We start from the raw sequence: 23,329 nt of genomic DNA on the forward strand, positions 1-23,329 counted from the left end.
ATCTGTGGACCAGAGTTTGCAATCTGAGTCAGAGAGTGCAGGATCAGAGTCTCAGCTCTGCCCGCCTCCAGCTGTGAATCACGGGCAAGCCATGACACCTCCTGAGTCTCAGTTTCACCCTCTGTTAAATGGGGCTTATAAAAACAATCACTTGGATGAGCTTATTTGCCAATCCTTGTTCTAAACCAGTGTTTTCCAATGCATGGGTTGTGAAATTGATTTTGCAGATTGGAACCTGCAAAATTGAAAAACAGCAGGATGGAAAAATTATAGAATGTGTCACAGTTGTTTGGTAAGCATTGCTTTGTGAAACTTAGTTATACACACATAGATGATATACATACACTCCTATTTATACACACACACATATGTATGTGCTGTACTGGGTCTTGATGTAATATGCATTTCTTATTACCCCACAAGGGGGCCAGTAGACTTCAGGGGCTGAGGGAGAGGTGGGTAGGTCTCTGTGGGCCCAGATCCCCACGAAGTTGGGTAGGGATGCAAGGGCAAAGAGGCTCCCCCGTCACCTAGAGCTGGAGTTTACCAAACACCAAATACTTGGCTGGGTGCTGTGGCTCACGCCTGTAATCGCAGAACTTTGGGAGGCTGAGGCGGGAGGATCACTTGAGGCCAGGAGTTCAAGACTAGCCTGGCCAACATGGCAAAACCCCATCTCTACTAAAAATACAAAAATCAGCCAGGTGTGGTGGTGCATGGCTGTAGTCCCAGCTACTCAGGAGGCTGAGGTAGGAGGATCACTTGAGCCTGGGAGGTCGAGGCTGCTGTGATCGCATCACTTGACTCCAGCCTGGGCAACAAAGTGAGACCCTATCTCAAACCAACCAACCAACCAACCAACCAACCTACCAACCTACCAACCTAACATTTCTCCCAGACAATTGAAGCCATTGTTACAGTTACATTAGTAAACACTGGCGCGGCCCATGTCTAAAGCTGGGCAGAGTGCAGGAACAGCATTTCCCAGCCCTGTAGGTGGCTGGACCACTCTCGAGGCCACCACAGCGTCCATCTGCCTCCTGCATAGACATTGGGCAGCTGAGGCCACCACTATGGTCACTGTAGAAGGTCACCTTACCATGACCTCTTGGGCCTAACATATTGTCGACGGTGCTGCAGTATCATCAGAGCAATCCCTGTAGCCCGGCGCAGCCCAGAGCAGACGCCTTGGGAATCCTTTCTGGGAAGGCTTGCGTTGTTGCTCTTTCTCGGTCCCACTTCAAGTGGCACCTGCGGGCGGCTGGGCCAGCTGTGGGGCCGCACTGCCCCCTGGTGGTTGCAGATGAGCACAGCTTCTCGGGCGCTGAGCTTGCATCGTGGGGCTCAAAATACTAGGGAAAAATGGTCCATCGTTTTTAACGCGAATTCTCCTCTTGCCAGAATGAACCACAGGTCCGTGCAACAACATGGGTACATCTCAAAAACATTCTGAGTCAAGAAGCCAGGCATCAAAGATTACGCTCTGACTCCATTTATATGAAGTTCTAGATCAGGTCAAACTATCTTAGCTACAGGAACCAGAACAGTCATGGAATACGGATATAGACTGGGCAGGGGTGCGAGGGAGCCAGCCTTTTGCCTGGAAACATTTTCCATCTTGATCTGGGTGCTGTAATTATCCCAGCATAATCATATGTAAAAATACTTGAAATTTGAGATTTCTGCAATAAACTTTATATTAATTATAAAATTAAAAAAAATTAAAATGTGTGAAGGAATCCCTTGCCCAGACGCTTCATCCAGCCCCTTCTAACCATTTTTTCCACAGCAGCCAGGGTGATTTTGAGAATATCAATCATATCACAGCACCCTCCTGTTTAAAACCTGATTGGTTTTAAGCAGGATGCTTAAAACCTTCTGATGTCTTTTCACTGGATTTAGAATACAGTTTAAAATCCAAAATGAATAGGGTCCCACCAGATCTGGCCTGGCCTTGCCCTTGCAGCCTATCATGCTCGCCCCCTCTGACCTTGGCCTTGGCCTCCAGCCACACCGGCTTCCTTTCTTTCCTTTGTCCTGCCTGGAACTGTGTATTTCCTGCACCTCTCCCTGGAATGCTGTCCCTGGCCTTTCTTGTCGTACTGGTCTGAGCTCAAGTGTCACCTCCTTAGAGGTGACCAGCGAGTCCACAGCAACCCCCATGCTGTTCAGGGGAGTCTGCACTGCATCAGCCCAATCCTTGCAACGCTTTACTCATGGAAATTTTTGTTGGATTATGCCTTCCACAGCTTCCACTCTAAGAATGTGGATGTTGCCTACAAACGAAGCCAAATGAGAGGAAACAGAGTCCAGGGATTCAGAGAAATAAATTGAATTTTAAAGATGAGTCTTGAGTTTTGCATTTGAAGGGGTCTGAGGTCACACATTCTTGAATCTTTTACTCAAGTGAGCAGATGAATTCTGTTTTGTTTAAGCCATTTTGATAGTGTTTCTGTCATTTGCAATGGAAAAAATCCAAATGGTAGCTCTCTGACTTCTAAATCCCTTGGATATGCAAATTCTTTCATCCTTGAGGTCAACCTGGGCACTTTTGTGGGTCTCTATCCTTCTTCTGGGCTGCTCAGGAAGTTCTGGAGTCAAGGTTGGACTTCTGAGAGTCCAAGAGCTTTTGTATGTGAGTCTTGAATAGTCCTGTTACTCTACTTCTAAGAATGGGCTGGAGAGCAGCAAGACACTGCTGGGGAAACAGTGAAGTCAAGAAGCCTGGGACCATGAAATCCCAGTCATCCATCTATCCATCTATCCACCTAACCACCCATCTGTCCACCTATCATCCATCCATCCATCCATCCATCCACTCATTCACCCATCCCTCCATCCATCCACCATCCACTAATCGATCCATCCATCCATCCATCCATCTATTCACCTATCTCTCCATCCATCCATCCATCCACCATTTATCTACTCATTCACCCATCCATTCAGACATCCAACATTCATTAAGTGGCATATCTGTGCCAGGCTCTGTGATGGGCAATGAGCATACAGAGATGAGAAAAACACTATCCTTACTCAGCAGAAGCTCTGAGTCATCCAGAAGGAATTCAAGTTAAAACACTTACCTTAAAGACTGTGGACTGTTAACTTTTGTCAGAACTAGTCTTTGACATTTACTCATCACAACAAAAAAGTAGTTGATCACCTAGGTAGTTTAATTTCAGGGTCAAGGGGAAGATCTGTTTCACCCAAAAACTCCTATGTGCATGGCTGAAATTCTACTTGTGTTTCTAATGAAATCCTACTAAAAGAAAAAATTTTCTTAAGAAGTAATTTACCCTTTGTTGGACCCTGAACAGAATTTTCCCCGACAGCAGGTTTTGATGGTAGCAGGAAGGGAGAGATGGGTAGATCATGATTATAAGTGGGTTCCTGTGTGGCAAGGGTGCTAAACAATGGGGAGTCAGGGGGATTCAGGAGTATTCACATCATTGACTCCCAGTGGATGGTTGGTGACTGGGTGGCTCTACTCCAGTCTCGTTATCCACTCCAGCTAGAAGTCAGCTTATCCAGTAAAGCTCCTCCATTCATTCTAGAAGAAACCTAAGCTGGCAGATAATAGTGAGGCTGACTCAGATATTTTAGGCAACATTAAAGATCCTTCACTTCCATTCCACTCTCTATCCATCTAACCATCACACTGCATTTCCATTTAACTTTCCATCCACCTGCCCATTAAACTGTCCACATATCCATCATAATATTACTGTCAACCACCAACAACCATCAATCATTCCATCCATCTACCTATCCAAACAGCCCACTCATTTATCCACTAACTCACCCACCTAACCATCTATCCATATTTCTGTAAAACCACCCAACCATTCACTCATCCAAACCACCATCTATTCATTCATCTCACCACACAGATCTTGGATAGATCTGGTCATCTATCCAATAATCTATCTGTTCATCCATATACCCATGATTTATCCAACTATCCATCTAGTCATCCCAAGTAGGTATCCATTTATTCATCTATCCATCTTCCAATCACCCAATTACCCACCCACCTTCCAATTAATCATCTAATCACCTAACCAACCATTCATCTACCCATGTGCTCAACTATTTAACCCTCCATTTTATCCATTTGTCCAAATGGCCATTCACTCGTATTATCATCCATCTGGCTGTGGTTCCATTTATATTTCCATCCTTCATTCTGTGCCATCCATAATGGGATTCTATTTTGTGTCAGGCTCTGTGCTTGATTCTGTGGATATAGAGATGAAACCAACAGTACCCACTCCCTGAGAAGCTCAGAGTCTAGTAAGGGAGTCTATCTGACCCTTGGTGATGCCTTTTTTTTTTTTTTTTTTTTGAGACAGGGTCTTGCTCTGTCACCTGGGCTGGAGTGCAGCAGTGTGATCCTGGCTCACTGCAGCCTCAACCTCCTGGGCTCAAGAGCTCTTCCCACCTCTGCCTCCTGAGTAGTTGGGACTACAGGCGCATGCCATATGCCTGGCTAATTTTTATATTTTTTGTAAAGACGGGGTTTCACCATGTCGCCTAGGTTGGTCTCAAACTCCCGGGCTCAAGCGACCCACATGCCTTGGCCTCCCAAAGTGTTGGGATTACAGGCATACGCCATCATGCCTGGCCGGCGATAGTTTTCTAATTATCAGAGATTCTAGCTCTGAGACTCCAGGGGCAGAGATCTCCATCTCCCGTGACATGGGTCAACTGACTGATAATCCAGGATTTTACCAACATTAATACGGAAGGAGCCTATATTCCTGCTTAGCATCCAATCAGATAGACCCAGGTCCTGCCTGGTCCTCTGTGGGTAGTGGCAGTGCTCCAGATGTCTTCAGAACTTCTCCAGATGTCCCTCCTTGCCCCTTACACTGGATCCTTCACTCATGTCCCATCCACTGGAAAATGAAGTCCTACCACTGGAATGGAAGTCAGTTGCGTTTTCCAGCCCGACCCTCAATTCCCCCAATTCTTTTAATAACAGCTCACTGATTTTCTTTCCCTTGGAGGATCAGCTTCTTCAACTTGCTGTTCGTGACAGGATCCAACCCTAAATCCAGCTCCATGAGTTGCCTAAGCCTCAGATTTGGCCAGTGATTTACAGTCCTGAGGCTTTCGCTGCCCCACTGTGAAGAACGTGGTCTCTTTCTGTCTGTGTGGTTTTGCCGAAGGACTCGTAGAGCCGTCTTTGCCACACAGGGAAGAGCCTGCCTGAGAATTAAGGCCACATGAGAGAAATTCATTTGATCACCTGGATCCAGACAGATACCACCTAAAGTTCCTGGAGACACTTGTCCCTTTGTCCTTCTTCCCCTCCCTTTCTCCCTCCCTCTTTTTCTCCCTCTTCTCCTTCCTCCCTCCCCCCCACCCCATTTTTCTTGGCTTAAGCCAGTGTGAGTTGGATTTTATTCTTTTGCAACTGATCAAGTCCTTAAAAAGGCCAACACAGTTGGAAGCCTCAAGAGTGGTAATAAAGTAACCACATCCTACCCCACTTCAAAATGTAAACGTGGTTTTATTTAATGCCGTTTTGTCCATCACAAAGCACCCATTCCTTCCCAGCATCCCCCTCTTCCTAGAAAACAAGATGCAGCGTAAGGCACGTGCACTGTCCACATGACGTCAAGTAGGGTCTTTAAAAACAAAAATAAGCAATAGTCTTTTCAACAGCTCGAACTGCCTCCCTCTCTAATGTTCAAAGAATGATTGTCCCCACAAAGCACAATTTGGAGAAGAGAGTGCTTACATTAGAACTGTGAACCACCCCACATACCAGTTCAAAAAACAAAACCAAACCAACGACTAAGAAACCCAGCCACACAGGTACAAGAGCATAATTCTGGAGTAATGAGACTAGTCCATAAATTAAAAAGAAGACAAGACAAACCCGTCCCCTCCTCATCACCAGGCAACCCCCAAATCGGCAATTCCTTGCTTTTGTTCTGTGAGTCTTATAGAAGAGTCTAGACTCTGAGCCAGCCCTTTTCCCCAAAGTCAAATACTCCGAAGCCAATGTTGGGTACTTTCCTTCTCAGAACCCCCATTTGGACTGATGGACGGCTTCTGAGATGGTCACTGGACACGTCGTCTCAGCTGTGGGGCCCCTTCCTGGTGTCCAACATCTGGGTCTCTGGAGTTCTCGGTGGGGAGGTGGGGAAGGCGAGGGGGTCTGAGGGTGAGATGGCAGGTGGAGATGCTGCTGATCCTGCTATAAATACTCCAGCTCCAGGGCGTGCCTCAGTGCCTCCAGGTCCGCGTGGCAGGATATCCGCCAGAAAGGCATGTTGTGCTGAAACACAGAACACCAGCCACAAGGTTATGGCCCCACCCCTGCCCCCGGATCCCACGCCTGTGGTTAGAGGGCATGTGAGAAGTCAACCCAGTTAAGTCTAGCATGTGGGGACTTCCCAAACTATGAGGAACTTGACGTTGCTGGCAGACCCACATCTGGCCAGTACCCACCACTATGGCCAACCATTTCTATTCACTCAGAGCCTGCTCTGACGGGCTTATCCAGCACTGCCCAGCGTGTTCGCTGTTTGACCCTCTCGCCTCTGTTGGTACCAGCGTGGTCTTAGGCGGTGCACTGACATGGTGTTAAATTGCACAGTGGGAAAGCGATTCCTTTTTAAAAATTTGTTCTTGCCTGGGCACTGTGGCCCACGCTTGTAATCCCAGTACTTTGGGAGGCTGAGGCGGGAGGATTGCTTGAGGCCAGGAATTGGAGGCTGCAGTGCTCTGAATCCTGTTACTTCAAGAAGAAAGTCACAGCTCGGTGCTGGAACCCCTCCCCAACATTTGACAATCTCCACTGTGAACAAACAGAGCTGGTCTTGGAGAGTCTTGAGCAGGCCACTGTAGCTATCCAGGTCAGGATGACACTAATCTGTTTTCTTTACAGCTTTTGTTTTTATCTTTTCCTTTTCTTTGCAGCAGGTGATACTTGCTTCAAGTTATTGTCATGATGTAGAGTTTTTTTTTTTTTTTTCTTTCTTTTGAGACAGGCTAAGAGTGCAGTGACATGATCTCCGCTCACTGTAGCCTCAACCTCCCAGGCTCAAGTGATCCTCCTACCTCAGCCTCCCGGGTATCTGGGACAACAGATGCATGCTGCCACATCTGGCTAATTTTTGTATTTTTTGTAGAGATAGGGTTTCACCATGGTGACCAGGCTGGTCTCAAACTCCTGGGCTCAAGCGATCCACCCACCTCAGCCTCCCAAAGTGTTGGGATTACAGGCATGAGCCATTGTGCCCAGGTGAATTTCGTTTCATTAATTTTTTTTTTAAATTTTAGAGATGGAGTCCCAGTTTGTTGTCCATGCTGGAATGCAGATCATGGCTCATTGCAGCCTTGATCTCTTGGGCTCAACTGATCTTCCTGACTCAGCCTCCTGAGTGGCTAGGGATGTATCTAGGTAAATAGGAAAAAGGAAGGATGCAGGCCAAAATGTATATATATATGTGCATGTATATGGAAGAAAGAATGCTGGCGTTTCTCAGAGTTTAAAAGATAATAAATGAGACTACCTTAGGAAGGATGTAAAGAAATCATTAAGGCAGGTGTAAATAAAATGTCATGGGGGCCAGCCGGAGGAAGCAGCCTCTTTTTTGGTAGAAGTGAATGGGATGGGGGTGTCTCAGGGGACAAGAGGCGCATGAGACCCAGACCTTGAAGAATGAATAAGGAGGCCGGGCGTGGTGGCTCACACCTGTAATCCTAGGACTTTGGGAGGCCAAGGCGGGCGGATCACCTGAAGTCAGGAGTTTGAGACCAGCCTGGCCAACATGGTGAAACCCCGTCTCTACTAAAATACAAAAATTAGCTGGGGTGGTGGTGGGCACCTGTAATCCCAGCTACTTGGGAGGCTGGGGCAGGAGAATCGCTTGAACATGGGAGGCAGAGGATGCAGTGAGCTGAGATCATGCCGCTGCACTCCAACCTGGGCAACAAGAGTGAAACTTCATCTCAAAAAAAAAAAAAAAAAAAAGAAAAAAAGAATGAGTGCTTCATAGTTAGCAGGTCACTGAAAGGAAGGGCATCCCAGATTGAGAAGAATCCCTGGGTGAGCAAAGGAAGATCTATAAAAATGCCAGGGCAGACCCCAGTGGGGCCTTCTGCACAGGTCACAAACACTTAAGGGGCTTTCACTGGAGGCTCAGATAAACCCACAGATAAGAAATAAACAAGATAAGTTCATCTCCTGGTAAGTGCTAGGAAGGAAACAGAATGAGATAGGGTAGAAACCAGCGTTGTCTGTCTACTTTAGAGAGCTGGGTCAGGAAAGGCCTCTCCAGGGAGTGTCATTTAAGCAGGCCCTGGCAAAGATGTGGGGGAACGTGGGGGCAGGTAGAAGACACAGCAAGTGCAAAGGCCCCAGGAAGGTTGAGCTTGGAATGCAATGCTCATTGCTGCACCGCATGGCTCTTGGCACATAGTAGGTGCTCAAGAAATATTTGTAGAAGGAATAAAAAGAGGAAGAGAGGGAGGGAAAAAAAGAAGGTAAGTTTCTCAAGCAAAGTCCTCTGAATGTTCTGTAGCTTCTAAACAATTCCCAGCTCAAGGGAAGCAGAAAACCATCTCCTATGGGAACAGCTCTCATCTCTTCAACGCCTTCTCACTGCCCTAGCATTCCCACCCTGCCCTCATCCCAGCCAAGCCTTCCTTTCTTTGCAAAGATAGATTCTGGTTGCCACCTGGCCAATCCTGCCCTCTTTAAAGAGTGTAATTTGGCTGGGCACGGTGGCTCACACCTCTAATCTCAGTACTTTGGGAGGCTGAGGTGGCCGGATCACCTGAGGTCAAGAGTTCGAGACCAGCCTGGCCAACATGGCAAAACCCCGTCTCTACTAAAATTACAAAAAATGAGCCAGATGTGGTGGCTCATGCCTGTAATCCCAGCTACTCAGGAGGCTGAGGCACGAGAATCGCTTGAACCTGGGAGGTGGAGGTTGCAGTGAGCCGAGATCACGCTATTGCACTCCAGCCTCGGCGACAGAGCGAGACTCTGTCTCAAAAAAAAAAAAAAAAAAAAAAAAAAAAAAAAAAAAAAAAAAAAGAGTGTGATTCATTTTTCTGGGAGAGAATGAGCAAAGGTGGAAGAAAGAGAATGTTCTAGCCGCCTTTACTCCAGGCTTAAAGGCTTCAGAGTGCCAGTAGATTTATCACTCGTGGAGAAGTGGAGACAAATCACCCACTAAAATGGAGATATTAACAACACTGTCAGCAGAAACAGTCAAAGCCCCTGGTCCTGCGGCCATATTTTACACCGCTCAGATGTCCGGTGGCCTGGGCTAATGACTTCCATTTGTCTGGCTGAGAGAGCTGCTGGTGGACAGTGTTTCTCACTAACGTTCTGGGGCTTCTGCCTCAGACACTGGGACTTTTATGGGAGTTCTGTGTGTGGCGGGTGTGTGCCTAGTCTTCTTTGGCTGACTCTCCTCTTGCCTGACTAGCTCAGGGGTGAAAACCAACTGTGTTTGAAACCCATAAGTCCATCTCCTCCCTGCCAGGTGTTTGGAGCATGACACAGGTAGGTTTGCATGCGCTAGATGTGTGACCTTAGGCAAATTAATTAACCTCTCTGAGTCTCAAATTCTGTCATCTATAAAATGGGGTGTGGCCGGGCACATGCCTCTAATCCCAGCTTTCTGGGAGGCCAAAGTGGGCAGATTGTTTGAGTTTAGGAGTTTGAGGCCAGCCCAGGCAACATGGTGAAACCCCATCTCTACAAAAAAAAAAAAAAAAAAAAAAATACAAAAAATAAAACAGGTATGGTGGTGCCTGTCCATAGTCCCAGCTACCTAGAAGCAGAAGTGGGAGGATCGCTCGAGTCCGGGAGGTAGAGGCTGCAGTAAGCTGAGATTGTGCCACTGCTCTCCAGCCTAGGTGCCAGAGTGAGACCCTATCTCTAAAAACAAAACAAAACAAAAGAAACAAACAAAAAAAGGGATGCAATGATACCCACTTTGTAGGAGTTTTTTGAGGATTGAATACAATGATGATGTTAGCAATAAAGTTACGGTGGTGAAGGGCATGGGGTTAGGTCAGCACCTCAAGATGCCAGCCACAGCCTGGCCACACACCAGTGCAATGACCCTGGCAGCTGCCCCTCAATCTCACTTCTCCCCTTCTCTCTCAGAAGCAGCTCCCATTTCTTAGCGGGGCTCATGGCAGCTGAGAACAGAGACTACATCTCCCAGGAAAGGGGAGGAGCCTTCCAGGTGGAGGGGACAGTGCCTGCAAAGCCTTCCAAGCTCCTCTCTCCCGGGGCCCTCTCCCAGGACCCTAGGGCTTCCCTCTTCTTCTGGGTTTCATCTGCTGAGACCCCAAACATTTTTGCATTTCCTTGGGATTTGCTGCCAGGCAGAGATGGGGGAAACCAGGTCCCCCTAATTAAGCTCTGTGACATTAACAATCCACTTCCCAGGCCTCCGGGTGGGGGGGTGGCAGCCTCTCTGGGGCGCTGTTGACAGTTCCAGACCCAGGACTTTGGCAGCTGTTTCTTTTCCAAGAACAGAGATGTGGCCACCAGAACCCCCTGGCCTCTCCTCACGGGCCCGAGATCACAAATGCAGGATTTTCTTTTTCATTAGCTTAATGCTGTCTTTATTAACTGGGAAGGGTTCCTGGAACATATGATCAGTAAGTATTAAATAAAACATATGCACGTGCACCGGCCCCCCACCAGCCTGCCCCGCCGGAGTGTCTCTAGGCTCCCGACCAGTTGTCCCAGAAACAATCCAGGGCTACCAGGGGCAGCAGCCAGAGGCAGAGAGGGGGATTTGTAGAAGGAAATTACTCAGGATGCTTCTGCAATTTGCAAATGGAATGGACTGGCAAGTAAGGAGCCTGGGAAGGAGGACCCAGCCAGCCACGGGGAGTGGAGGAAATCATGGAAGGAGCCCTTGAAGACCACGAGGGGTGCTCAAAAGAGCAGGAAAATGCAGTCTGAGAGGCGGAAGAAGTACCTTTTTCGCTCCTTGCTCCTCTTCCACACCATCGCCGATCACCACGTACACAGCTTTTCTGCCGAATCGCTGCATTATCCTCTCGAAGCAGCTCTCCTTCCCTGTACGCACACAGGAAGGAAAGGAAAAACGCTCTGTGAGGACCCCGGATTGCAGCCGATACCCGCTCATTAAGAGCTCGATGCCTGCAGCTGTGATCCCAAAGGCCCGGTATTCATCATTTTGTTCTTGAGCAAACTTCTGAGGTGAGCACTGTTATCATCCCCACATGAAGGATGATGACAGCCAGAAACACAGCGAGAGTCAGTAGCTTGCCCAGGGCAACACAGCAGGAGGAGAAAGTGCAGGGGTTAGAGCAGGCTCCCAAGTCTCTGCAGCTGTCCGATGTAGAAGTGGCAATGGATGCACAACCATTTGAATGCACTTGATGCCACTGCACTGGACACTGTTTTGTTTTGTTTTGTTTTGCTTTGAGACACAGTCTTGCTCTGTCGCCCAGGCTGGAGTGCAGTGGTGCTATCTCGGCTCACTGCCACCTTCACCTTCTGGGTTCAAGTGTTTCTCCTGCCTCGGCCTCCTGAGTAACTGGGACTATAGGCACGCATCACCACACCTGGCTAATTTTTGTATTTTTTAGTAGAGATGGGGTTTCACTGTGTCGGCCAGGCTGGTCTCAAACTCCTGGCCTCAAGTGATCTGCTCGCCTCGGCCTCTCAAAGTACTGGGATTACAGGCGTGAGTCACTGCACCCAGCCATCTTAACCGTTTTTTTTTTTCTGAGACGGAGTCTCGCTCTTGTTGCCCAGGCTGGAGTGCAATGGCCTGGTCTCGGCTCACTGCAATCTCTGCCTCCTGGGTTCAAGCGACTCTCCTGCCTCAGCCCTCCGAGTACCTGGGACTACAGGTACCCGCCACCACACCCTGCTAATTTTTTTATTTTTAGTAGAGATGAGTTTTCACCATGTTAGTCAGGCTGGTCTTGAACTGCCTGAACTCAGGCAGTCCGCCTGCCTCGGTCTCCCAAAGTGCTGGGATTATAGGTGTGAGCCACCACGCCTGGCCATCTTAACTTTTTTTTTTTTTGAGACAGAGTCTCGCCTGTCACCTAGGCTGGAGTGCAGTGGCGCGATCTTGGCTCACTGCAAGCTCCGCCTCCTGGGTTCACGCCATTCTCCTGCCTCAGCCTCCCAAGTAGCTGGGACTACAGGCGCCCGCCACCACGCCTGGCTAATTTTGTTTTGTATTTTTAGTAGAGACGGGGTTTCGCCGTGTTAGCCAGGATGGTCTCGATCTCCTGACCTTGTGATCTGCCCGTCTTGGCCTCCCAAAGTGCTGGGATTACAGGCGTGAGCCACCGTGCCTGGCCCATCTTAACCATTTTTAAGTATATAGTGCATGGCCAGGTGCGGTGGTTCATGCCTGTAATCCCAGCACTTTGGGAGGCCGAGGCAGATGGATCACCTGAGGTCAGGAGTTCGAGACTAGCCTGGCCAACATGGTGAAACCCCGTCTCTACTAAAAATACAAAATTAGCTGGGTGTAGTGGTGCACGCCTGTAGTCCTTGCTAATCAGGAGGCTGAGGCAGGAGAACCGCTTGAACCCAGGAGGCGGAGGTTGTAGTGAGCCGAGATTGCACCATTGCCCTCCAGCCTGGGCAACAAGAGCGAAACTCCATCTTAAAAAAAAGAAAAAAGGTTAAGATGGTGAAAATTTTACATTATTTAATTTTACCACAATTAAAAATAAAAATATTATTTAAAAAAGAGATTCGAAATAAACCTGCAAAGGTACTTGAGGTATGCAGGAAAAATGGGAAAAATGAAAAGACAGGATCTTGTTGAAAAATCTTCAATAACCATTTCGGCCCTTACTACTATAATTTTAAAATTAAAAGGCACTTTCATATAATGTTTGGACCTAGAACTTCAGTAAAACCAAAATTGCTTCAAGAAAATGCTGCCAAAGTACTATAAGTTATTTATTTTTTTATTTTTTGCTCTAGAGAAAAAACAATGGAAAAGGTTTCTAATTAAAAATATTTTGGCACGGTGGCTCATGCCTGTAGTCCCAGTACTTTGGGGGCTGAGGTGGGAGGATTGCTTGAGGCTGGGAGTTTGAGGCTGTAGTGAGCTATGATCTCGCCACTGCATTCCAGACTAAGTGACAGTATGAGTCACTCAGCTATGGACTACATTTCCCAGCTTCCCTGGCAGCTACTTGTGGCCATGTGACTAAGCTGGGGCTAACAGGAAGCGAGTAGAATGTAATGTGCATAGCCTTCTGAGCTTGGCCTTCAAATATCAGACCTGCTAGAATGACAATGGGCTAGGACTCTGATTTGACCACATACATGAGAATAAAACCATAAGAAATGGTGGAAAAATAAAATGGGAGAGACCTGGGTTTCTGGATGTCTTTGAGGACAGGGTCACCCCACCAGCCTGGATCACTCACCTCTGTCTGTTCTACTAGGGAGAAATCAGCTTTGACTCTTTTGCAAGCCCTTGCATTTGGGGTGTGTTTGTTACAGCAGCTTTGCCTGTATCTGAACTCATACAGACACTTTGGAAAACTGTGGTCCTAACCAATTTCTTCAGAAGCAGAGGTTAAGGCATGTGGCCTATGGGGGCTGTTTTGGGGATCTGAGTCATGGCCATAGGCACATTCCATCAATTTCCCCAGTGTCATGTTCCTTAAACATCCCATTCCCAGGATGGAAAGCTAACCCCACCCTCCAACCCTGTATACCCGCCGAGGTGTGGCTTCTCCCTACCTGTCTTGGTTGCACTGTAGATGTTCTCAATAGGAAACACAGACCCCAGGCCATATAGCAGGACTTTGGCCAGGGCAGGAATTAGTTGAGTGGTGGTGACCAGCACATTGACACAGTTGGGCCTAAGGACAAAGGAGACTGTGGATCAGAACTTGGAGGGACCACAAGGCCAGGCCTCCTCCTGCTGCATGAGCCTGCAGTTGGCAGGAAATCTGGTAGGCTTGGAGGCTGTGGCTGTCATCTTCAGCTATGTTAGGGCCTAAGGATTCTCAGGCTCTTCCTCTCTTTTAAGCCTGAAGCTGCCTGACATAGTGAAATGTAGTATGGCGGGAATACTTTTCTTATATAAAAAGCAAATGTTTATTGCAAGGGCCATACACTTAAATAGTTGCAGGTAATGTAAATGAGCGATATGGAACAAGTGTAGGACAACAGGGAAAGGTGGGGACTGGAGTAAGCTGGAGGCTGCATGCCAGTTCTCATCTTTTGGGAGAATCCAGAAACCTGGAAACCTGTTGGGCCCTGAAAAGTCTCTGCTGCTATTAGCTCAGCTATGCTCCAAGGTATCCACTGAGCCTTGTGCACTTAAGCTTTATTAAATATTTGGGCTGGGAGTGGTGGCTCGTGCCTGCAATCCCAGCACTTTGGGAGGCCGAGGTGGGTGGATCACCTGAGGTCAGGAGTTCGAGACAAGCTTGGCCAACATGGTGAAATCCCCCGTCTCTACTAAATATACAAAAATTAGCTAGGCATGGTGGCGCACACCTGCAATCCCAGCTACTCAGGAGGCTGAGGCCAGAGAATTGCTTGAACATGGGAGGGAGAGGTTGTGGTGAGCCAAGATCACGCCACTGCATTCCAGCCTGGGTGACAGAGTGAGACTCTGTCTCAAAAAAAAAAAAAATTTGGAAAGTGTGCAAGTGAGAGTTTGAGGAGTCCAATTCTCCCAAGTGTGGACATGCAGGAGCCACCACTGTCTACTGCGAGAAAGTTCATTGGCACAGAGGAAAACGAGGGCTGCCACTTGCCGGGAGTTGATGAGGTTTAGTGCCTTCAGGGAGTGGGTCAGCCAGAGGTCTGTGAGAGCTTCCAGCTCAGCTCGGAGCTGTAGCCAGGTCTCCCTTTTGGGAGCGCCTATCAACCCTGTGGACAAAGGAAATAAAGATGTAGTCATCGTATTAGAAAGATCCGGGGGATGAAGGTAGGGAACAGGAATCTAGCTACTATACCCTGAGGGTTAAAATCAGATGACACCCAAAGTAAACTTCAATCCAGTGGCTTCTCTTAATTTTATCCTGAGATCAACAGATTGATAGATTAATCCATCCACTGACTGATTCACCCATCCATCCATCCATTCATCCACCCATCCATCCATCCATCCATCCATCCATCCATCCATCCATCCAACCATCCATCCATCCACTCACCCACCCACCTATCTACCCATCCATCTACCTACCCCACCTATCTACCCATCCATCCACCCAATATCCATCCATCCATCCATCCATCCATCCATCCATCCATCCATCCATTCATCCATCCATCCATCCATCCATCCATCCATTCATCCATCCATCCATCCACCCACATATCCACCCATCTACCTACCCACCTATCCACCCATCCATCCACCCAATATCCATCCATCCATCCATCCATCCATCCATCCATCCATCCATCCATCCATCCACTCACCCACCCACCTATCCACCCATCCATCTACCTACCCACCTATCTACCCATCCATCCACCCAATATCTATCCATCCACCCATCCATCCATCCATCCATCCACACAATATCCATCCATCCATCTATCCATCCACCCACCCACTCATCAATCTACCCACACACCCACTCACCCATTAATCTACCTACCCACCCACCCATCCACCCACACACCCATCCACCCATCTACCCACCCACCTATCCACCCATCCACCCGTCTACCCCCATATCCATCCATCCATGCATCCAACAAAAAATTCGGGAGTGCTTTCTAGGTGCTTGATATTGTAATAGGCACTGAATGTACAGATATGAACAAAAATATGCAGATTATAGAGCTTATATTGTTATGGTGGAGACAGGGAATTAATAATAACATAAAAAAATGATGAACATTTTTGAGTGCTTATGTGTAGGCCTCTGCTTTTAACATGATTTATTTCATTCTCACAATGACCCTAGAGGTGGACACCATTTTTAGTTCTATATTTTAGGTAAAGAAACAGGCTTTGTGATGTTGACTGACTTGCTCACCATAGGGAGAAAATAATGGACACCTATCCACCCGTCCATCTACCTACCCACGTATCTACCCATCCATCCACCCAATATCCATCCATCCACCCAATATCCATCCATCCATCCACCCATCCACCAGTCTACCCACCCACCCATCCACCCATCCACCCATCTACCCCCACATCCATCCATCCATGCATCCAACAAAAAATTCAGGAGTGCCTTCTAGGTGCTTGATATTGTAATAGGCACCGAATGTACAGATATGAACAAAAATGGACACAGGTTCGGCACTCAGGCAGCTGGCTTCCAGAGCCACCCTGTGGGTATTTCTCAACCTGCCATTCTCTCAGCCTTCAGTAGCTTTAAGATAAAGTTCAAAACCCCCAGCAGCATGATCCTCTCCCTGCTGAGTTTCATCTCCTGCCGCTGTCTTTCCGTTCCAGCCTGGAGGCCTCTTGTTTGTTCCCCGAAACACCAAGTGGACTCCTGCCCCAGGACCTTTGCACACCTCATTTCAGAACCTGGACCACTCTTTTATCTCATCTTCTGCTTTTGCCTGGCTAAATCCTTCACACTCTGCATTTGGGCCTTGTCTTTTGTTTTGTTTTGTTTTGTTTTGTTTTGTTTTGTTTTGTTTTGAGACAAGGTCTTGCTCTGTCACCCCGGCTGGAGTGCAGTGGTGTGATCAAGGCTCACTGCAGCCTCAGTCTCCTAGGCTCAAGCAATCCTGCAATCCTTCTACCTTAGCCTCCTGAGTAGTTGGAACTACAGATGCCTGCCACTATGTCCAGCTAAATTTTGTATTTTTCATAGAGGTGGGGTCTTGCTATGTTGCCCAAACTGGTCTTGAACTCCTGGCCTCAAGCAATCCTGCCTTGGCCTCCCAAAGTGCTGGAATTACAGGTGTGAACCTCTGCATCCTGCCTTATGGCCTCATCTTAAATGTCGTTTGTTCTGGAAGGTCTAACCTGATCTCTCCAGGCTGGGTCAGGTCCCTTTAGTTTATATTCTCCCAACACACGGTAGCTCTTCTTCACAGCACTTCTCACAACTCTAATTTTAAGTGTATCTGTGTGACAATGTGTTTGGCATCTGCCTTGGCCATTAGGCTATTCACTCTAGGGCAGAGGGCAGGGACCAAGTCGGTCTTGTTCGCCACCATAACAGCAGTTTCTGTAGCAGGGGCTGGCCTGTGCTTGGTGCTCAATCAGTATCTGTTGAAGGAGGAATGAATTATATTAGGACAAAATGCTGCCTGTGCTATGGAGACATCGTCTTCTCTACATAGAAGACCCCAGTGTCCAAACTGGGCCCTACGTCATCTGGACACTGCCAGCTGTCTCATCCTGTCCCGGACCACGTGCCCCCTCACTCCAGCTATCCAGCCATGCTGGCCTTCTTTATCTTCCTGAAAAGTGTCAAACTCCTTTTGTCTCAGAAACTTTTCATTTGCTGTTTGTGGTAGACACTGAGTTGCCATCCACTATCCATTTTTCTCACTTGTAATTAGTAAAAATATAAATAGAAAAGGATCTTCTCATTGGTAATAAGAATCCTGATTTTGGCTGGGTGAGGTGGCTCGCACCTGTAACCCCAGCACTTTGGGAGGCTGAGGTGGGAGGATCGCTTGAGCCAGGGGTTTGAGACCAGCCTGGGCAAGATGGGAAGGCCCCGTCTTTACAAAAAATTTAAAAATTAGCCAGGCATGGTGGCATGTGCCTGTGGTCCCAGCTATTCTGGAGGCTGAGGTGGGAGGATTGCTTGAGCCTAGGAAGTCGAGGGTGCAGTGAGCCGAGATCATGCCACTGCACTCCAGCCTGAGAAACACAGTGAGACCCAGTCTCAATAAATAAATAAATAAATAAATACAAAGATAGAAGGGGCCAGGCAGGGTGGCTCATGCCTGTAATCCCAGCACTTTTGGAGGCTGAGGCGGGCAGATCGTCTGAGGTCAGGAGTTCGAGATCAGCTTGGCCAATGTGGTGAAACTCCATCTCTATCTCTACTATAAATACAAAAATTAGCCGGGTGTGGTGGCAGGCGCCTGTATTCCCAGCTACTTGGGAGGCTGAGGCAGGAGAATCGCTTGAACTCGGGAGGCGGAGGTTGCAGTGAGCCGAGATTGTGCCACTACACTCCAGCCTAGGTGACAGAGTGAGACTCTGTCTCAAAAAAAAAAAAAAAAAAAGAAGGATCCTGGGATCCTGGGCTCCTAACACTGTAGAACTCGGCCAGCTTGGAATGCCTACAGCTCTTGTATATAACGAAAAAAATACATTTCTATCTGGTTTAAGCCATTGTTGTTTTTTGTGTTATTTTTTGGTTCTTTTACTTTTGCTCACTTTTTTACCTTTGGTTCTCTTACTTATGCAGTTGAATGTAGCTGAACTGATTGACTCTTTGTTTGTATTGGTCATTCCTCAGCTCTGGGCATCTGGTTATCATTATTAGAATCTCATCTAGAATATTTAGAATACTGAGTTCAAATAGCCCTTCCTGAGAGATGGACTCTGGGTCTACTATTCCAAGTATCCCCTGGCCACCACTGCCCATGCCGGGCTCTCTGCTATATTCCTCGGTTTCTTCAATAGGTGTGACCATTGTCTGAAATGACTGAATTAAGAATTTAAAGCCGGGCATGGTGGCTTACACCTGTAATCCCAGTACTTTGGGAGGCTGAGACGGGTGGATCACCTGAGCTCAGGAGTTCAAGACCAGCCTGGCCAACATGGTGAAACCCCATCTCTATTAAAAATACAAAAATTAGCCGGGCATGGTGGCATGTGCCTGTAATTCCAGCTACTCGGGAGGCTGAGGCAGGAGAGTCACTTGAACCTGGGAGGTAGAGGTAGAAGTGAGCCAAGATCATGCTACTGTATTCCAGCCTGGGTGACAGAGCAAGACTCCATCTCACAAAAAAAAAAAAAAAAAAAAATTTAAGTGATTTGCTCACTTGTTGATGGTCTGTTTCCTCCACTCATTGAATATAAACTCTTTGAAAACAGGGACCTTGTTTCTTTTGTTCACCGCTGAATCCACAACCTAGGCCTTTGACGATGGACACATGGACGAATGAATGAATGAATGAATGATCTTCTTACTGCTACATGTCCCATCTTCTCATTAGTCTATCAACTCTAGGAGAACACATGGCCTCTGGTTTTCCTCCCTCTTTGCACCTTCCCCACAAACCCTTAGCTGGAACCCTCAGTAACAATACAAACTCACAAGGCTCAGCACTTTTCAGTTAACAAAGGGCTTCCCGACGTGCTGTCTTGTGTAGCTAGCTGCCCAACCACCCCTACTTTGCTCCATGCCGGGAAGTGTGCTTCAAGCTGTTTGCTTGGCATTTTCCTCCAGGCTTCGCCTCCTTCCCACCTTCCCCAGGTAACAACAGTGCCACTTAATGAGAGCTTATGTGTGTCAGACGCCGTTCTGAGCACCTTTCCTGTGTGAATTCACAACATCCTGGCATGAATCCTCGAGTATATTGTGTATATTGCAGACACTATTAGCCACCGGTATACCAATGATGCTGGGCAGCATCATTGGCCCCGTTTTACACACGAAGAGGAAACTGAGGCACAGGGAGGTCAAATAACCTGCTCAGAGCTACATGAGAAGTGGTAGACGGAGGAATGACATCAGGCTAAGGCCCCTGATTCCAACCCTTGCCTCCTAGATGGTGATTTACTAAGTATTTTATCTATCCTGTATTTTGCAGATGTCCTTCTTCTGAGTGCACCTTCTAAAACACTTGGAATCGTGGGGATCTGTGGTGATCCCTGGGCTGGAAGCCACGGCCATGCACCTGGCTAGTTCTGTGATGCAGGAACAGCTGGGTTGGGGAAGGGGACCGGCATGCTGCTGGCTGTGGGCTCCTCACCGGCTAACGCCTTGGGTGCTCTCCCCTCAGCTATGGGTGAGCAGAGCAGCCTGACAAAGCCCTGGCATTTCCTGGGCCTTAACATGGATGGGGAGCAGATGCTCTCTGTTGGCCAACCCCATCCCTGTCTCCCCTAAGTGAGCCCTCCTGCTGCCCTCCTCCCTCTGTGCAGGGCTGGGTACAAAGGTTGGGACCTGACCAGAGCTTGCTGCTTCACTCCTGCAATCAACACCCTCACAGCTGAGAGGCCACCAAGTGTGGCCCTGAAGGGCAGAGGTGGTGGAGTCGTCCAGCCTGGGACTCCACTGTGGCTCTTCTGCCCGGGCTGTGTGACGCTGGGCAGGTTACTTAACCTCCGTAATCTCAGTTTCTGCTTTTGAGCAACACCGTTGATAAAAACATTTACCTTACAGGGATGCTGTGAAGAGTAAAGGAGCTATTCCATGGAAATGGTGGCAAAACTGGCAGAGTGAGTGCTCCTTAAACATTAGCTACTGCCAGGACTGCGCTTAGCACGTGGCCTACATTAGCACCGCAGCCATGAACACGACAGGAAGTCTGTCCCAAAGAACGGATGGGAAAGCTATCAGGGACAGTGGAAGACACAGGGGAATCCAAGGCTCCCAAGCAAAACTGAGAGCAACTCGTGACAAATGCCACCATTTATTGAGTGACTGCTGTGTTCCAGGCATGGAGTCATGCCTTTTGTATGCGTTAACAATAAATCTCTCAATAATCCGGGGAAGCAGAAGTATTTGTATTCTCCATTTCATAGATTTAAAGACTGAGGCTCATTAAGATGACCGTGTATGTACGTTGCCTGAGGCCACATAGCTAGAAAATTGTAGAGCTGGGACTGGAAGTGGGTTCTGTCCAGTTTGAGAACCGAGACTCTATTCTTTCTAGGAATGGAGGGAGAGGGCCCTAGAAGCTTTTGGGGCCAATGTGTATATTGCAGACACTATTAGCCACCTACTCAAACCCTGCCCTTATGGGCCGGTGGCTGGTTCCAGGTACTGTGGCAACCAGGAAGACTCCCAGATATCTCCTGGGGAGGGCGCAGTATCACCCCCAGTTAAAATCCTCTGTTCTAGAGAACTCCAGAATTCTCTAGACTACGGCTGAGCCAGCCTCGCCTTTAGTGCCTTCAGACTTCTTGTTTGGGGCAATGAGCAAATGCTCCTAGTACCTGAAGCCGGGGGGCAGGTCTCTCCTTGGCTGCACTTAGAATTCCCCAGGGATCTTTTTGACTCCTGATGTCCGGCTGCAGTGATGCCAAGACCATCAGAAACGGAAACTCCTTGGATGATTCCAATGAGAGCCAAGTGTGAGAACCAGTGACTTCTAGGGCTTCTTCAACTTTAATGCCTCCATAGTCACCTGACGGGCTTGTTAAAAATGCAGATTGTGGGCCAGGCAGGTGGTGCATGCCTCTAATCCCAGCTACTTGGGAGGCCGAGGATCACTTGAGGCCAGAAGTAGTTTGAGACCAGCCTGGGCAGCATAGCAAGACTTGTCTCAAAAATATAAAAAGATTTTTTTAAAGCAGATTCTGAGTCAGTTGCCCAGGATGAGGCCTGAGACCCTGCACTTTTTTTTTTTTTTGACGGGGTCTCATTTTGTCACCCAGGCTGGGGTGCGGTGGTGTAATCTTGGGTCACTGCAGACTCTGCCTCCTGGTGACCCTGCACTTCTAACCAGCTCCAGGGGGATGCTGATGTGGTTGGTCGGCGGACAACAATCTGAGCTGCAGAGACTCAAGGTACAGGACCCCTGATTCCAGGGGGATTCTGGAATTCCAGAATCCAAGGGGGGATTCCAGGGCTGTGAAAACACAGATTCTGGGCCCCAGCGCAGAGTTTCAGATTTGCTAGGCCTGAGGTAGGGCCAGAGAATCTGCATTTTCAACACATCCGCAGGTGATGCTGTCGCTGCTATTTGGAGGACCACATTGTGAGAGCCTCTGGCTGTGGGTAAGAGAATTCCGCCCCCACGCCCACCCTGCACCATTTGTGGCCTGAAGGATCTTGAACCAGATGCAGCCTCCATCCCTCAGCTTTCCCACCCCCAAAGTGAAGGTGACAAAATCCCAGTGCTCTATTCTGAAGGGTGTCGTCAGGGTTGCATTAAGTGGGCTGGTACTGAATTTGTGAACCTCTCTGCCTGGCTCGGGGCACAGCAGAGACACAGATTGACAGCATCCATTCCAATGAGCTTCCCTTCCTCGGAGGCCCGAGGCTCACGGTACTCACCACCGACGTTGTTCCTGTAAGTATTGTACATCTCCTTCACCCGCCGGTAGCGGAAGGCCAGCTTCCTCATCCAGTCCACGCCGCCGTGCACACCAGAGCCCAGGCACAGGTTGGCTCCTGGGGCCGAACTGTGGAAGCCGTCAGCGGAGAAGTTGTACGTGCTGCGGAGAGAGGAGGGGAGGGACAGTGTTAGTGCAGGGGGGTGCAGGGCATCTTCACTGGGAGACCACAGGCTCTGTGGCACCCACGGGTGGGCTTTTGGGTGTCCATGAGCCCCTCGAAATGCACAGGGTGCTGCGAGTGTGCATTTGGGGGGCAGCAGGACCACAGTTTTCATTAGCTTCCCCAAGAAAAGTGGTGTCTTTTGCTCTTACCTGATCCACATCCATTTGCCTTTCTTTTGTTTTTTAATTTTTATTTTTTTGAGACAGGGTCTTGTGCTGTTGCCCAGGTTGGAGTGCAGTGGTGTCATCACAGCTCATTGCAGCCTCAACCTCCCAGCACAAGGGATCCTTTCACCTCAGCCTTCTGAGGAGCTGGGACTGCAGGTGTGCGCCACCACACTTGGCTAACTTATTTTTATTTTTTGGAGAGATGGGGTCTCTCTATGTTGCCTGGGCTGGTCTTGAACTCCTGGGCTCAAGGGATCCTCCTATCTTGGATTCCCAAAGTGCTGGGATTATAGACATGCACCACCGTGCCTGGCCCCTTATTTTGACTTTTTATTTTTTTTATTTTTTTTTATTTTGAGATGGAGTCTTGCTCTGTTGCCCAGGCTGGAGTGCAAAGGCACGATCTCAGCTCACTGCAACCTCCGCCTCCCAGGTTCCAGTGATTCTCCTGCCTCAGCCTCCCCCTCCCAAGTAGCTGGGATTACAGGTGCCCTCCACCGCACCCAGGTAATTTTTTGTATTTTCAGTAGAGACAGGTTTCACCATGTTGGCCAGGCTGGTCTCACACTCCTGACCTCAAGTGATCCACCTGCCTCGGGCTCCCAAAGTGCTGGGATTACAGGCGTGAGCCACTGTGCCCGGCCAGAGATTTATTCTTGAAAAAGTGAACACTGACCATTAACTCAGATGCGGAGATTACCATGGGGAGATGTCTAGATATTAAGAGATGGAGGCCCTTGGGGAGGGCAGGAACCAGCGTCCAGGATGGACAGAGGATCTGTAAAGAGCTTGGGTCC

General features: G+C 48.4%; 1 protein-coding gene across 2 annotated transcripts in view; it reads right to left on the reverse strand.

Moving 5' to 3' along the window:
• Nucleotides 1–5,498: 5,498 nt before the first annotated feature.
• EYA2 (EYA transcriptional coactivator and phosphatase 2) overlaps nt 5,499–23,329 on the reverse strand; it is a 293,919-nt gene continuing 276,088 nt past the window's right edge. For both annotated transcript variants that reach the window (XM_030826398.1, XM_030826397.1), the window contains 5 exons: nt 22,141–22,301; nt 14,776–14,890; nt 13,748–13,869; nt 10,974–11,074; nt 5,499–6,292 (listed from right to left, as the gene is read on the reverse strand). In XM_030826398.1, coding sequence (XP_030682258.1) covers nt 6,212–6,292; nt 10,974–11,074; nt 13,748–13,869; nt 14,776–14,890; nt 22,141–22,301 — 580 coding nt within the window. In that variant the 3' untranslated portion in view covers nt 5,499–6,211. The remainder of the gene's footprint in view (nt 6,293–10,973; nt 11,075–13,747; nt 13,870–14,775; nt 14,891–22,140; nt 22,302–23,329) is intronic.

Source organism: Nomascus leucogenys, chromosome 13 (assembly GCF_006542625.1).
Source record: "Nomascus leucogenys isolate Asia chromosome 13, Asia_NLE_v1, whole genome shotgun sequence".
Classification (NCBI taxonomy): domain Eukaryota; kingdom Metazoa; phylum Chordata; class Mammalia; order Primates; family Hylobatidae; genus Nomascus; species Nomascus leucogenys.